General features: G+C 39.0%; 1 protein-coding gene across 3 annotated transcripts in view; it reads right to left on the bottom strand.

The window, feature by feature from the left end:
* The window catches only part of LOC149828006 (protein transport protein SEC24 C-like), a 112,658-nt gene that overhangs the window by 53,363 nt on the left and 43,047 nt on the right, over positions 1-16,248 (bottom strand). For all 3 annotated transcript variants that reach the window (XM_090019793.1, XM_090019792.1, XM_090019794.1), the window contains one exon: positions 1,578-1,689. In XM_090019793.1, the coding sequence (XP_089875919.1) occupies positions 1,578-1,689 (112 nt within the window). The remainder of the gene's footprint in view (positions 1-1,577; positions 1,690-16,248) is intronic.

Raw genomic sequence — 16,248 nt, 5'->3', positions numbered from 1 at the left:
AATGTCTCTGTTGGACAGAAAAAGAAATGAACACACTCATGCATTTCTCCCTCTGATTTAGATTATGTTATGATAAATTGAATCGGATTTTGCAGTTGGTTAGTTTGGCCAATCAATCTTTTAATATGCTAATTTCAACAACTTTCATTTTTACACTTCTTCCTAGCTGTTTGGCCTGTCGTGGATCTGGTTCACTGCCTTTGGCATTCAACCTAATGGATTCAGTTTCAATCATCCGCCTGACGCGTTGTCATCAATCAGGAGAAAAATTGTTCTTTCACCTCCTCAAGCAACAAAAGTGCTACATACATGTATGTCTCACACACACACTAGATATGTCATATGGATATGTATGTGGCTGTGCTTGGCATGGCATGAACAACACTCAAAAATTAAGACATGGGGACACATATATGTGTCTGTAATTAAAAAAATCAAATGATAAAACTATGTTAAAATTGAAATGTAATGCATTGATGACAAATTCTAAGAGAAAAAGAAAGCAAGTGAATGCAAAATAAGTAAATAAGATCGCAAAACAAAATAGATAAAATTAATGAGACAATGTTCACTATGCGCAACACTTGTTTGACTGTGTCTATGAAGTGTCTTGGAGTGTCCAAGTGCGGCATCATGTTGACACAGGATACTCATTCTGAGTGAAGTGTCCATGTGGCATAGCACAGTAGTATAACATGAGAAGGTAATAGAGCTGAATTTGTCACTAAAATACTGTTTTTCTCAATTTATCGGTGTAACATGTTGAGGGCCTAACAGTCTGTTTTCTTTGTTAAAATATCTCAACACCACCACAGGACCTTCTAGCCATGATAAAACAGCTGAATTTTCTGGTCCTTTGATCCATGTAACTATTGTCCCATTGCTTCCGCTTAGTTGTCTCTCACCTTTCAAGCAGTGATTTCACCAATCAAAACCTTCTTTTGATATCTATAGCCCAACACATGACAAGCAAATTTCAATATTTTATTCTGTTTTGTAATGGCTTCAACTACAACATTGTAGATCAACACATCTTACAAACATCTAGCAACATTTTACAACAAAAACCTGAGACTGCCAACTGAAAAGGAAAAACTGTGGCAAGAAAATACAAAAACCTCAAGTGGGTTTGCATCGCAGAGAGCATGATACCAAAATTTCTATTTCTTCTATAACCTTATCAGAGCAAGGATCTAGCAACATATAAACTGATGACAAAAGTAACAACCTCCCTCCATAACAGAGTTATGATAACATGAAACTTCTTTCCAGGTTAAAAGACAGGATCGAGATAAAGGCTGGTCAAATACAAACTCAAAATAGCAAGATCATTGCTCAAAGAAAATTTCTACTCTTAATTAACTGGATAATCATTATGGTAAAAGCATAAAAATTCAGCAATAAATCATACAAAATCTTGAGGCAGCATTTTCCAAAATCATTCTAATAAAGTGAAGATTGGACATTATAAGCATGCTATGGTATCTGAGATAAATCATATCCTAGGAGAAAAAACAAACTTAAGATGCTGCAAATTATAGAAAGATTCTTAAGTGGTTCCATCTTCCAGTACATACCACAAAGATTACAAATAAAATGCCTTCCCTGATCAATGAACTTCATGAAAGGATTTATGTATCCCTTGCAACGAGAACAGCGAACAGGTCCTCTTTCCTCAAAATCCACAACCTGACGTAGTGAAGAGTACAAGCATAAAAAAGACAAATAAACCTAATATAAAGTTACTCAAATGCATAGTGAAAAACAGGCATGGATAACTAGTACAGTTGATCAAATGCTCTAGAAAGAACCCACATACCCTTACTGCATTGTTACATATGCATCACTAGCCTTTGTTACTGACATGTAGATCATTGATAAAATGTGATAAAAAGGTGGTTTATGATTCTCTAAAACTATTTTATATTACCAGATCCAGAAATGTATAATCATATTAAAGTAGTTCCTTGAAACACATATATACACAAACAGAGACCATATATAAATAAAAGGTCAGTGAGTGATTCACATGCACAAGTCACAACTTATGTAACATAGACACATCTAAATGGTCGATGCACCCTTGTTGATATAGTGTGTCACAGGTGCGAATGCATTACCTGACATGGTGGGACTCGGGTCAGCTTTTTAGGTGCAGTCAACCTGCACACATTGTACAACTTTGGACACAGTAAACTCTCACAGAATCCAAAAGTATCCAAGTCTGAAAAAAGAACTTAAACGGGAGAGGGGGTTAGGGCACCAATCGACCCATTCCCCAATGAAAGGATCTACTCCAAAAGAAATCTCTAAAGTAGAGAAGCTCACAAGACTTGTTATTCAAGAATGAGCAAAATACAAGAATGCCCCTCATTTATAGCCTTGTTTGAGGCTTCTTATACAAGCTACCCATTCCATAGTGGAACCAGGATCCAAATATAAGGGCGTATGCCCCAAACCCCCACAATATAATGGATCAAAATACAAGACCCAAACCCAAAGTACAACATAATATCCCAAATAAACTTTATATGGGACATGGACCCTAAAATAAAGATCCAATCCAATTACCACCTAAACCTCCAAAGGGTGTGCATGTAACACATGCTGCACATTTTCTTCTTTTTTCTTCTTTTTTCTTCTTTTTTCTTCTTTTTTGAATCTTCGATATTTTACTTTTTGTATGAGACTCTTTGTAAGAGTTTGTTTCATATTATTATCCTTGTAAATTCTGAAATAAAAAAATACTTGTCTTTCAGTTGTAAGCTAAGTCACAGGGATTCGGCTAGCAGGGTGCCGCACCCGCGTCGATGCGACTCGATGCGGGTGCGGCACCGGGTGAGGTCAACCCGACCCTGGGTGCGTTGACCGCACCCAGGGTCATTTCGGTCCATTTTTTGGATTTTTTTTTAAGGAAAAAATTTGCCCTACGAAATGGGCTGCGGAATTTAAAAAAAATATCTGGGAGGGGCGCTGCCCCCCTATAACCCCCCGCCCGCTGACCGCGCAGCGGGACCCGCATTGGGGGAACCCCCGGACCCCCCTTCTATATATATTTTACATTTTTTCCCCTGCCGCACCCCTGCACCCAAGGTTTTTGAAAATGCCTCACCCGCACCCATGTGACATAGGTTGTAAGTGCATAGTTCATGGGAGTGTGCTCCCACCTTGACATAAGCAAACATCTATTTACTTAAAGTGTGCTTGAACATGAATGAAGTTTCCAATTTGCTACAGGATGAATCCAAATTCAGAGCATGGCCTCCCTCCCTCTTGCAAATTGCAATTTGAGTGGTCATGTACCTCCAAGTTTTGAAAAACTACGCAAACAATTCTTGCAGAGGAGATGGTAAATGTAGAGAAGCTACTTAAATACAATAAGTTTTTTACAAAGAAAATGGGTCTTTTATTGTTTCTGATGGATGGACAGATATTCAGAGGCATCCACTACTTAATTTTGTTGTTGTTTCACTTAAAGGGACAATGTTTTAAACATGGTTTTAAAGCACAGTGACAAATTTTATTATCGGGATTTTCTTGGTGAGGGAAAACCTTGTGATAAATTAAAAAAAAATGTTTTTCATAGAAAATCTCGGGAATCGTATATTTAAATTCTAAAAATACATAATATATATATATACATATATGTAAATTAAGAAAAACATTAAAAACATAAAGCTTCATAAAAATATTGCATTAATAACATGATAATATCATGATAAAAATGTGATATTCCACATAGGTGATATTTTGAAAATATTGCATTTCTTTGGGGATTATATCGGTTTTCGAAAATCTTGCGATAAGATCACAAGAATCACAAAATGGTCAACCTTTGTGACTATAGTTCAAATGTATTGAAGTGCTCATCTTAATAGATCCTTGAGGTCCCCTTTTAACTGCAACCTCAGACATTGTTTTGATTGGAATTTTCGGGTGTTTCATCAGGCTGCACAGACTCAAATAAGGTTCAATTACGGATGTTGCACTTAGAATTACCTCTTTTGATTCAAATTTTGCATTATGCTTTATGAAGCTCATATGTTCCATCAAGCCATCAAAAGTACCCCTTGGAAAAGAATTGGGAGCTAATGATGAATTTTCACTTTGTTAGAAAACCACCATTGAAATGATGATGAGAAATGATAAGGAAATGTTGAGAGAAGGCATTGTTCCTTGAATTGAATGGTTTCAGTAATGTGGCCTTTGGGTGTGGCATTGGCCCTGGCAAGATGGTAGGGGTCTCTATTACTTGGATCTTCCCTTGGTGAGAAATCACCGAGTTGTTTCACAAACACAGCTTGCTCGTCTGAAAATACAACTTTATGCACTACTCTAACTCCTCCCTTTCCCAATTTGTTTGTTGAACTGAATCCCTCTGTTGTAGCCTGTAATCATTAGTTCTGCATATCTAAATGGTTTGGCCTAGCATCTATTTCTGAAAATTCTTTATTTGTAGATGCATTAAGTAGCCCATTCTTTCTTTGCTTCAAAACAAAAAATTGTGAGAACAGATGTCACTCCAATGGCTGTAGTAGCAACAGTAGCAATGCCACCAACAAGCATGTTTTCGTTCTCCTTGCATTTTATATCAGCTTAGGGAAGAGAACTGTAACCGGCCATGAACAAGTGACTCCTCTGCTGCTAACACCATGTAGCCGCACCCTAGAGGTTCAAGAATACTGTTTGTCTTTACGTGAGAATTTATTTTCTAATAATTATCAGCCTAAACTGCATTGGAAGCCAATAGCAATTTGAAATCACTGTCCCAGACGTCACCCAAGGTTCCATTTTCCTATGTAAACCTAGCAGTACATGTCATCTAACCATAATATCTGAATTTACTACAGCAAGTGAATCCTTAAGTTTAGAACTAATAGGAGTAAGGACCCTGAGAAGCACCCACTAGTAACGTGAATTTGTATCTTAGCTCCACAATATTCAGTGGCTTGCCTATTGCTATGATATGTTAGCACATGAAAAAGACTAGCATTAGAGGCCAATGCAAGAGCTGACATAGTATGATGTTTTCTTTCAGGGCAGACCTTGTAGCTGGTGTAGGGAAAATAGACGCCAACTCACCTTTAAGATTGCCATATGAAATTGATGTTGTGGAACAATCAACCTTCTCACTATTCTTATCAGAAATTGGTCCCGATGGCTTCTCAAAAGGAGAACCAAGATATCTTTGGCATTTGAAACTGCTAAGTCTAGGCCTCCAACTACTGCCTTAGTTGGCTGAGAAGACACTGATGTTGAGGATACATCTGTTATAGGTTGTTCATAAATTTTCACATCCTTTAGCTCCTTGTTATCTTGCTTGTTCTCAAAGCCACCTTGTGACACTATAAGATGTCGTTTTGGATTTATCACAAAAAGAATTATTAGCATTCTCACCATTCATATGAGTAGAAAATGATTTTGCCTCGTCATCAACGTTAATCATAGATGGTTGGTTCAATCAACAGGAGAAGACAATTGCTGTTTATGTTGGCACTGATGATAACGGTCTCAACAAGTGGGACATTTACAATCTCAGCACCATTGTGTATTTTCTAGATTTTTTGAATGGGAGTAGCAAACCTGGTGAACTGGTGGCCTATAACTCTAAGAAGATCAAGTAGCATGATTGAACACAGAGGGAGGTACTCCTCAAGATGGGAGGTCATCACAAAGCAAGACAATAATCAAAAGAACCTAAATTTCTGGATCAAAGTTGTCCAAGAATGCTCCCTTGTGCAACATCTACTGCTCCACTTGAAGATGCTTTTGCCTTAGGATGGAAGCCTTAATGCCAGCTGCTCCTGAAGTTTGCTTGAACACTTGCCATGCACCTTCATGAAGCTTGAAAATGAGCAACATCTGAGGACGTTGGATCCAACCTTCACCTTCCTATGTGTTCAATTGTTGTTGCCTCCAAGATTGAATGTGTGAAAGGGATGCTTTCCATGGCCAATACAATTGTTATGAGTGTTCTCTAATGGACATGCAATTAGATTAAACAAGCATGGAGAGAACCCTTTCATCAAAGGAGCTAAGCGCATTAAGAATGCTCTTTGTTCACTATATGCTAACTAGCCACTTGCTCGAATGACTTGGCTAATATGCCATCAGAGAATGAGATTAATAAGATTATAGCAATTAAAGAACTTCTCAATGGTGTTTCATTAAATAAGTTGAAAATGGATTTCCTAAAGTTTGAACCTTGAATGCTCAGATCAGAGAAGGATTGAAAGACTACACTATGGAAAAACCATGTTTCAACCCTTCATCTCCAGGGTCAAACACCACAACTGCTTGAAAATCAATTCTGACATGTCCCTTCAGCCCAATTCTCATGATTGTTTCTACCTGCTTTTCAATATTAAACTTCTAGCATCCCTCATCAAGAGCAAGGGCAACAATCTTCTCTCTGTTACTAATTAACTAAACCTGAGCACTAAGTATTACTATTATATCATGTCCACGGCTTCTTCCACTTAGTACTAGATGGTACTTTTTGCCTGAACCAACATCCAACTTTTGCCTCTTTTGGCCTTTGAGATTGCATGTTGCTCCCCCATAATACTTCTGCAGCAGTCCTCTACTAACATGTATTCAGATCCTTTTGTGGTCTATTATGAGCCTATTCACTATACAAACAGCGGCAAAAGAAAAAGAGACAAGAAGGAGAAGACTCGGAAGAGAGAAGAATAGGGAAAAGAGGAAGGGAAACTGTGAAAGAGGGCTAGGATTTGTCTCCCTTCTCTTTACTTTTATTATTAAGTTCCTTTTTACACCCAAAAGACTATTGTACTCTTCATAGTAAAGGTTATATATAAAAACATACAAAAAAAGGATTTGAAGGCCCCCAGTCAATACAGATGGATAACTATGAACTCTACAACACTTTAAGTGTCGTTCTTTCACTCGACCTCAAGTTGGGAGTGAATACATATATCATTCCCAACTTGCAAGATATTTCATCATGCTGTCCCATTAACTGCTTTATAAGAATGCCAATTAATTTTTTGTCTTCACATGTGAAACCTTGAAAATTCCATTCTCAACGTTTTTTCCCTAATAAAGTTGCAATCAACCCAATATGCTTGGTTTTTTCATGATGAACCGAACTGGTGGCAATGTGGATAGCTGAGCTATTATCGTAGTAATGAGATATAGGAATAGCCACTTCGACACCCATCTCACACAGAATCGACCTGATCCACATATCTCCACAAGCTCCTAGAACCATTGCCGTATACTCAACTTCAACACTAAATCTGGACACCACATCCTATTTTTTACTCCATAATATCAAATAATAGATCTTATATAGTCAATGGACCTGGCTCAATTTGTATCTGTGTCGACTTTTACTCTACAATGATTATGGTTGGCATAACAAATCCCCTTCCCTGGATTCTTCTTTAGATGCCTCAACAATCTGAACGTACTTTGCATATGAAGATTGCTTGGAGCATGCATGAATCTACTCTCATCCCCACAGCATAAGCAATATCTGGCCTGGTTATCATAAGATAGCCATAAGTCTTTGGTATTGTAACTAGGGGTGTCAACAGGTCAGGTTTACCCGAACCAAACCCTATAAGGTCCGAGTATGCTGACAAACAAGAAGTGTAATAACCTGAAAAAAAAATATGGACGGACCCAACCTGAGGCACCGCCTCTCGTGCCTTTCACCGTCTCTCGCACCTTCTCTTACTCTCTCGCTCTCTCGACTCTCTCTCCCTCACCGACTCTCTCTTGTCTCTCTCTCTGCACTCTCTCCCCACCCACTCCCTTTGTGTCTCAGTTTCTCTCTCTCTCTGTCTCGCTCGTCCAATGTCATCGACGCCGGCGACCTCCCTTCTATGGTGAGCTCCTCTCTGACAGCCTCCCCAGGTACGGCTCCTCCCCTTCCTTTCTTTCCCCCTTATTTCTCTCCCCACTCGCTCTTCTCTCTGTCGCTCTGCAGGCCGGCGGAAGGGGGTCGGAACCCCCCCTCCCTTTTTTGTCTGTATTGGGTTTTTCGGCAATGGCCAAAGGGCCTCTTCTTTGTTTTTCCAAGCATCGACAGGGGACACTGGCCCTTGCTCTAATGACTGTCGAGGTCGACAGGTGCCATTGGCCCCTGCCCCCTCCTTTTGCAAGGATCGCAGGGCGGCCTTTGGCCCCTGCGCACCTCCCTTGCCCCTCTTCGTGAAAACCCAACAGGAGTCGGCCCCTGCCCCTCTTCTTAAACCTAGCAGGGGCCAAAGGCCCCTGCCACTCTCTCTAAAGTCCGGCAGGGGCCGATGGCCCCTGGCCCTCTTATTTTTGAAACCCAGCAGGGGCCAATGGCCCCTGCCCTTCTTTAATATCAGGTAGGGTCGATTGCCCCTGCACCTGTTCTTTAGGCAGCATGGATCTTTGGACCCTGCCCCGTTATTCTTCAAGTCAGCAGGGACCGTTGATCTCTGCCTTGTATTACGGAGAAGTTGAGTCGTCTCCTTGTCCTTTGCTTGTTCGTTTATATTGCATGTTAATATCGCACATTTGCAGATGCAACGAAGCCCGGTCGAGCCCCGCGAACCGAACCGGCAATCACTTACGCTCGCAGGCGACTACCTTCTCGCGATACCCCAAGGTAGGGGAAGATTGCACGGAAGACTTGGACAAATGAATTGAGTTCAATTAACTAAAAAAACAATTAAATAAATATATATATATATATATATGTTTATATGAGTACGCATTTAACTCAAGGACGCGGTTTCGCGATCTTTGTCCTTTACTTTCTGTCATGTCTTCTGTTTGTCGTCGCGCTTTGCGCCTAGGCTTTGCGTTTGCACTCCTGCTTACAGTCTTTCGTTTGCCGCCGCGCTTTGCACCTAGGTTTTGCGTTTGCACTCCTGCTTACAGTCTTTACTTTGCCGTCGCGCTTTGTGCCCAGGCTCCTGCTTTTGTAAAAGTTTCGTTAATGCCTTGCCATTGCAGATGACGCTCAAGTCTTCGTTCATTGCATGTTCAATCAGGCATCCTCGTAGATGATGCAAGGGGCATTTACCGCTCTCCCTCTTGCGATAAGAGTTGAGTTGGAGGCTTAACGATAAATCATCGTCTCAGGAGAGGGATCCTTAGCCAGGATTCTGGATTTTCGAGTGAGCCGTCCTACAAAGCAGTGTTTGAGAAACGTTGCACATTTGCGAAACACTTTTGTTGAGGTTCATATTGAGGAACTATACTCCTTTCATCCTAGAGTGCTTGTAATCATGCACTACACGCTAGTATTGCGATGATCGGATGAGACGGTCGTGCGACCTTGAATAGTGCTAAATGCACAATGCTGTAATCACATCAAATGGTGAATGATTCGCCTTCACAGGCAAGATGCTTGAGTGGTTGAAAGATCACAGCATTAGAATAGATCGTTAGTTAAGCAACCCATAACGCACCCATTCGCTTCTTCTTGTTTGTCAAGAGAGAGGACGGAGCAGTACAAAAACTTCAATGGACAGGTTGTTAACAACCACCCTACGGGCAAAGATCCGGCCTTCCCAGTCATTGGAGTTAGGGGAAGGGACTACCAGACATTATCCTAGGTGGTAGATCTCATTGACTCCTGCAGAAGTTGGATGCATCTGTGGCACTGCTTACTTGCCTTTGAGGAATTCTCTCTCGGCTGAAAGTCGTCCCCCCTTAAGAGCGGACTCAACTAGCTATTCGGGTTATTGAAAATACATAGAATAACAGACACCCGAATTAGTCTCAGTTGTTTCTACGTTTTGGTTGCGCGTACCCGCACGCCAGTAATATCGAAACATAAAGTTTGTTCACACTGGTTGATGGGTCATGAGACTTGCTAGTTGCGTGGTAGTTCACAGCTCACGATCAAATGAATCGTCATGCTGCGTTTTGACAGTTGCACTCCTTACCTGCTTTGAACTGCTTACCTGTTTTGCCCTGCTTACCTGCTTTGAACTGCGTATCTGCTTTGCATTGCTTAACTGTTTGTATTGTATATCTGTTTAATTGCTGGTCTACTTTAAACTGCTTAGCATGCTAAATTAAATAGGCTTATTTCAGTTTCTTGTAGTCTCTCTTGTGATCCTACTAGTTCTTCGCAAAACTAACTCATTCTATGAGTACACGTGATGATTAGGTACACCACGGGCGATGGCGCGATTGCAAGATGTCTTCAAGATTTTCTTTTTTCTGCTCTTAGCTCATGTTCTGGACGTTTGTGGGTTTTGTAACGGATTTTCCTTAGGATATCCGAATTTTGTAATATTTGAAAACTTCTTTTAATGAAAGTGGCTTTTCCAAGTGTTTTGCAAGTAGCATGGATTGTGAGTTTTGGTTCTTTTAGCTAACGTGCCCAAAGTTGCCAGTTTGCCTTTCTAATTCAACAAAAGAATTATCTTCCGCTGATTTCATAAACAAACTCTGAAAAGTAAGAGATCTTTCTAGTCTCTTGCCTGTTTTCTGAAAGGTTCGCAAGTTTGAAATTTTGGGACGTTACAAGAAGACCTGATTAGGACCCGGGTCTGGACCTGAAGGTTCGATTAATACATGAACCCGGGTATAATTTGTGAAATTTTATAGCAAACCCAGGCCTGACCAGAGTTCCAATTAAGACCCGCAATTTTTCAATGTAAAAATGATAACAAATATTATTTTACCAGGTCTAGTTCATGTAGTTCTTATCGGGTCCGGGTACGGCTTCTCTTATAGTAGACCCAATTAGACTCGGGTTTGAACCCAATACCATACCTAAAAATCTGGTCCAAGTATGGTTCCACCTGGGTCCAAACCAAACCCAACCCGTTGACGACACCCCTAATTGTAACTTGTCTTCATATGGTTCCCCGTTACTTTGGCATAGCTTACAGTTAGGATCCATAGGAGTGTCTATGTGCTTGCATCTTGAAATCCTTGTCTCCTTACTTTCTCAGTGAAATAACTATTCCTTGGGATGATCTTAGAACCTCAACTCCAAGGAAGTATCTAAGTACATCCCGATCCATAATATCAAATGCTTTCTTCAAATGGAGCTTTAGTCTCTTGATTTCTTTTTCATCATCGTTAGTACCACTATATCATCAACATATACTATGAGGATACTCACAAATTATCCTCTTTTTATGAAAAAGGTATGATTTAAAGACACTTCTTTGACATCCAAACTCAATAAGTGCCCTGCTGAATTTATAGAACCAATCTCAAGGATACTACTTTAAGTCATAGATGGCCCTTCTTAACTTGCACACTAGATTTCAACTCTTTCTTGGTGTGAACCCAAGTTGAAGGAGCCGTATACTCTTCTTCAGTAAGTTCTCCATGTCAGAATGCATTCTCCACATCTGGCTGATACAGGGGCCACTGTCTGTAAGTTGACAGAGCAAGGATGACTTATGAAATTCAACTTTGCCACAGGTGCAAACGTCTCTTGCTAATCTATCTCATAAGTGTTAAGATGTACGTATATGTATGTGTATATGTATATGTATACATAGTATATATGTATATATAAATTTCTGTAAACTGAAATACCCATAAAGGGTATTTCAGTCTTTTTAATGTAATAGGCGTCAGTCCACTAGGGGCTGACAACCTGTTTTTCTGTCTTTTTTATTGTTTCTTTTTGCAGCTTTTTACTGTAGTTTTTCCGTTTTTTTTTTAGAGCAGCTCCAAAGTAGCTGTTGGAGCTGCTCCCAACGGTTATAATTCTAACCGTTGGGAGCAGCCCAACAGCCACTTTGGGCTGCCCCCCTTGTGGTGATTATTGTATAAATAGGACACTAGTGGCCATGTATTCTTTAATACTCTTATGAGTGATTATATGCAATATCAACATTTGTTAAGACCCTTGTGTGGGTGATGTGGTGATTCAATCAAGCATTTCACTTGATTGAAGGAGTGTTCTTGCATGTGTTTTGGATTCTATGATTCTATTAATTTCATTACATGGTATCAGAGCTTTGGTGTTCCAACGGGCGATTGTTAGAAGAAAAATCGTGATAAAAAAGAGGATCTTAGACTTGGCAAAGTTTAGGTTGTTGCATCGAGAAGCGGACCATCTTCAAAAAGGCCTTGTATCACATTCTTTTTCTCCCTTCCTCTCTTTCTCGTCTTCTTTTGTTTTTTACTTCCTCTTGTTGTAAATGGAGAATGAGAAGGAAGTGATTGTCTTCATTCTCATATGCCTAAATGACACCAACTATGTGATGTGGACATTCACAGTAAAACATAAAATATGAGAAAAAGGGCTTTGGGGATTGGTTGACGGCACCGACAAGGAGCCTAAACTCATTCTTACAAAGTTGGAGAATGAAAAAAAAGTTGCGCTTCAAGGAGAGGAAATGGCTAAAGCCGTTTCCGAATATGAGAAAAAATGGAAGGAGTGGAGGATGGGTCATTCCAAAATTATTGGATGGCTCATCAATAGTGTGGACGATCACAAATTTTCTAGTTTGGCGAAGTTTGACTTCGCTAGCGATGCATGAAAATATCTTAAAGACATGTATAGTCTTAAGGATATTGAGCATACATGTAATGTCCAAAATAAAGTGAGGACAATGACTCAAGAAGAGATAAGCATAAGAGAGTACTATAATCTATGTCACATGGGTGCGGGTGCGGTGCCATTTTAAAATTTTTGGACACGGGGACTCGGCTATATATATATATATATATATATATATATATATATTAAAAAAAATCGTGATTGTGCATACAGCACAGTCTGTGCACAGCACAGCAGTGACTGTGCACGGTGCACAGCACAGTCACTGTGCACGGTGCACAGCACAGTGACTGTGCATTGTGCATTGTGCACAGCAGTCTCTTTATATATATATATATATATATATATATATATATATATATATATTAAAAAATTATTTTTTTTAGTTTTTTCACCCTAAAATAGACGAATATAGACTCGGTCAATGTTGACCGAGTCCAAAGCGAAGACGGACTCGGCCTCGATTCGTTGACGGAGTTCGACTCGTCATTGACCGAGTCCGGGCCGTGTCCTAAGCTGCACCCGTGTCCGCACCCGTGTCAGGGCGTGTCGACTCGGGTGCGGCGCCTCCCTAGCCGAGTCTGTGTGACATAGACTACAATGCACTCTCTCTTCTTTGGAATGAATTGGCTCTTCTTGAGCCAAAGTGGCATTGCCCACAAGATATTGAGCTTCGCAAAAATCAAATGAAAGCGGAGCATTTTTATCAATTCATAAATGGGCATAGACCCGAATTTGAAGGAACTAAATCCGCTCTTCTTCATAGAGGAGTCCCTTCCATAGTGGAGACACTTGAAGAATTAACTATGGAAGAGAATAGATTGAAAAGACCATCCACTTCTAAGGATGAAGAATCTGTGTTTACTATATCAAAGCCCGAAAATCATACGAAAAGTTATAAACCACCTCATTTTGTAAGAAATGAAAATGGTAAAAACCCCAACAACTATGAAAAGAGGGGGGGTGATCATGAGCCAAAGAAAGGTGAAAAAATTATTTGTTACCATTGCTATGAACCGGAACACATCAAACATTTTTGTCCCAAAAGAAAGAAGGATGATTATAAAGAAGACAAAAGAGTGGCTTCGGTTGAAATGAGTGAAGTGGACGATTCCAAATGCATTAGTTTGCTCTCCTTAGCTCAATTAATAGAGGCATTGCAACCTATGTTTAAAGCTCAATCTTCTTATTCGGGAGCGGCCATATCGACAAGCGACAACCATGGTAAGACTTCTTGGATCTTAGATTCCGGTGCTTCATTTCATATGACCCCTAATGAGTCCATATTATCCGAATGCAAGTTTAACTCAAATGATTCTTGTGTCTCAATTGCAGATGAAACCTCTTTGAAAATCAAAAGTTTTGGTGTTTATCAAAAAACTCCTATATTTTACATACCAAATATTAAAGTAGTACCAAAATTCAATTTAAACCTCCTATCGGCTTCTCAAATTGCGGACTATGGTTGCAAAATAGTTTTCTCATCTAATGATTGTCTAATACAGAATCTTCAGTTCGGGAAACCGATTGGGCAAGGCCATAGAAGAGGAGACCTCTATGTTATGGACAATCTTGAATTGCCAAAACAACATTTTTGTAATTTTGTAGAAAAAAAAGATGTAAAAATTTGGCATAACAGACTAGGACATCCTAGTGTGTCCAAATTACAATTGTTTTCATTTCTTTCAAATTGTAAAAGAAAAAATTTTGTATGTGATGATTGCATTCTTGGCAAAATGAAGTCTTTACATTTTGGAACAAGACATCGTATAAACTAATAATCCATTTGAACTAGTGCATTCGGATATATGGGGACCCGCGCCAGTCATATCCAAAGGAGATGTTTCTTATTATGTTGTGTTTGTGGACGATTATAGTAGACACTCTTGGATATTCTTTCTAAAACACAAATCGGAAGTATTTGATTGTTTTAAAAAAAATCATAGTTATATTCAAAATCAATTTAAGACCAATATTAAAATTTTTAGAACTGATTCTGGAGGAGAATTTTTGTCAAAAGAATTTAAAGATTATATTGACTTAAATGGGATTGTACATCAAAAGTCGTGTCCATATACCTCTCAAAAAAATGGTCTTGCCGAAAGAAAGCATAGACACATTATTGAAACCACTAGAACACTTCTAGTATCTAAAAATGTTCCTAAACATTTTTTGGCCAAAGTCGCCCTTACGGCAGTCTATTTGATAAATAGAATACCTTCAAAAAATATTGAAAACATTTCTCCTATTGAAAAACTTTGTAAAATGTCTCCCAATTACAAAAGGTTGAGGGTTTTCGGGAGCAAATATTTTGTTCTTACCAACAAAAATGATAAACTCTCCCCTAAAGTCATTCCTTGTGTGTTTTTGGGCTATGCCGAAAACTAAAAAGGATATAGGTGTTATGACATTAAAAGAAACAAATTATATGTTTCTAGAAATGTTACATTTCTTGAAAAAGAAAACGGGTTTACCAAAGATAATATCCAAGAGAATTGTGATTATTCATTCCTCTTTGACCTAGTCAATGATAAGAGTGAAAATATTCATGAGAACCAAGACATACACGAGGAAAATGAGAATGTGAGTAGAAGTCTTGACAATATAGACCTATCTCACGATAATTTACAAACATATGCTCGACGTACTAAAGGTCACCCACCATGTGCTCTAGAAAGATACTCCCAAAACCAAAAAGAAGATCCTTCTAGCCCTAGAAAATCCATAAGAATTTTGAAAGCTTCTAATAGATATGTATCATATGATTCCTTTGAACCAAGGTTTAGATCTTGCCTAATGGTCATTCACTCGTATTCTGAACCTCAATCATACCATGAGGCTAAATACCATTATGAATGGATTAAGGTCATGTATGATGAGTTGAAAGCATTAGAAAGAGCAAAAACTTGGGAGATCCAAACATTACCTAAAGAAAGAAAAACTATAGGATGCAGATGGGTTTACAAGGTAAAAATCAAGTACGACGGAACATTAAAAAGATATAAGACTAGGTTAGTAGCCAAGGGATATAGTTAAGAATATGGGATTGACTATGATGAGACATTTGCTCCAGTTGCTCGCATGACTATTGTTAGAACTCTCATTGTTATAGCATCAATTAGGAAATGGCCTATATTTCAAATGGACGTTAAGAATACATTTTTAAATGGCAACTTAGATGAAGAAGTGTACATGGATCCCCCCTCCTGGTTTGTCTTTAGCACATGGAAAAACTCTCTGATTACGTAAGGCCTTGTATGGCCTAAAGCAAGCTCCAAAAGCTTGGTATAATAGGTTCAGTGACGTGATGACTCAACTTCATACCTATCCATTACCTGCCCATAAAATGGGTCAGTTTCACTAAAAACTGGTAGGTGCACAGACTGGACAATATTGAACATAATTAAGCAGAATAATTTAATATGTCAAGTAGAGAGGCAATTATATAGCAATTTAATTTCAACAGATTCACGGAGCAACTATCATGAGCACAATGCTAAAATTATTACAAACATTTTACTGGCACAAGTAGGCTAACTATTACAAGCAAAGAACTGCATAAGAAATTTAACTAGTAAAATACAATGCTTCATCAACCGCACACATAATTCCATAAGTATTGAACTTGTCGTACACTATAAATATCATATGCGCATAACTCAACAAATTGGGTGATCGGATTTAAATTATGTTTTGATATTAACTGCCCAAATGGGTACGCACAAGGCACGACTCTAGAAACAACCTAGATTGATCCGGGG

Source organism: Nuphar pumila, chromosome 10, assembly GCF_984573655.1.
Source record: "Nuphar pumila chromosome 10, dmNupPumi1.hap1.1, whole genome shotgun sequence".
NCBI classification, from domain to species: domain Eukaryota; kingdom Viridiplantae; phylum Streptophyta; class Magnoliopsida; order Nymphaeales; family Nymphaeaceae; genus Nuphar; species Nuphar pumila.
Note: the sequence above shows the minus strand (reverse complement) of the source record. Positions and strands in the feature narration are given on the sequence as shown.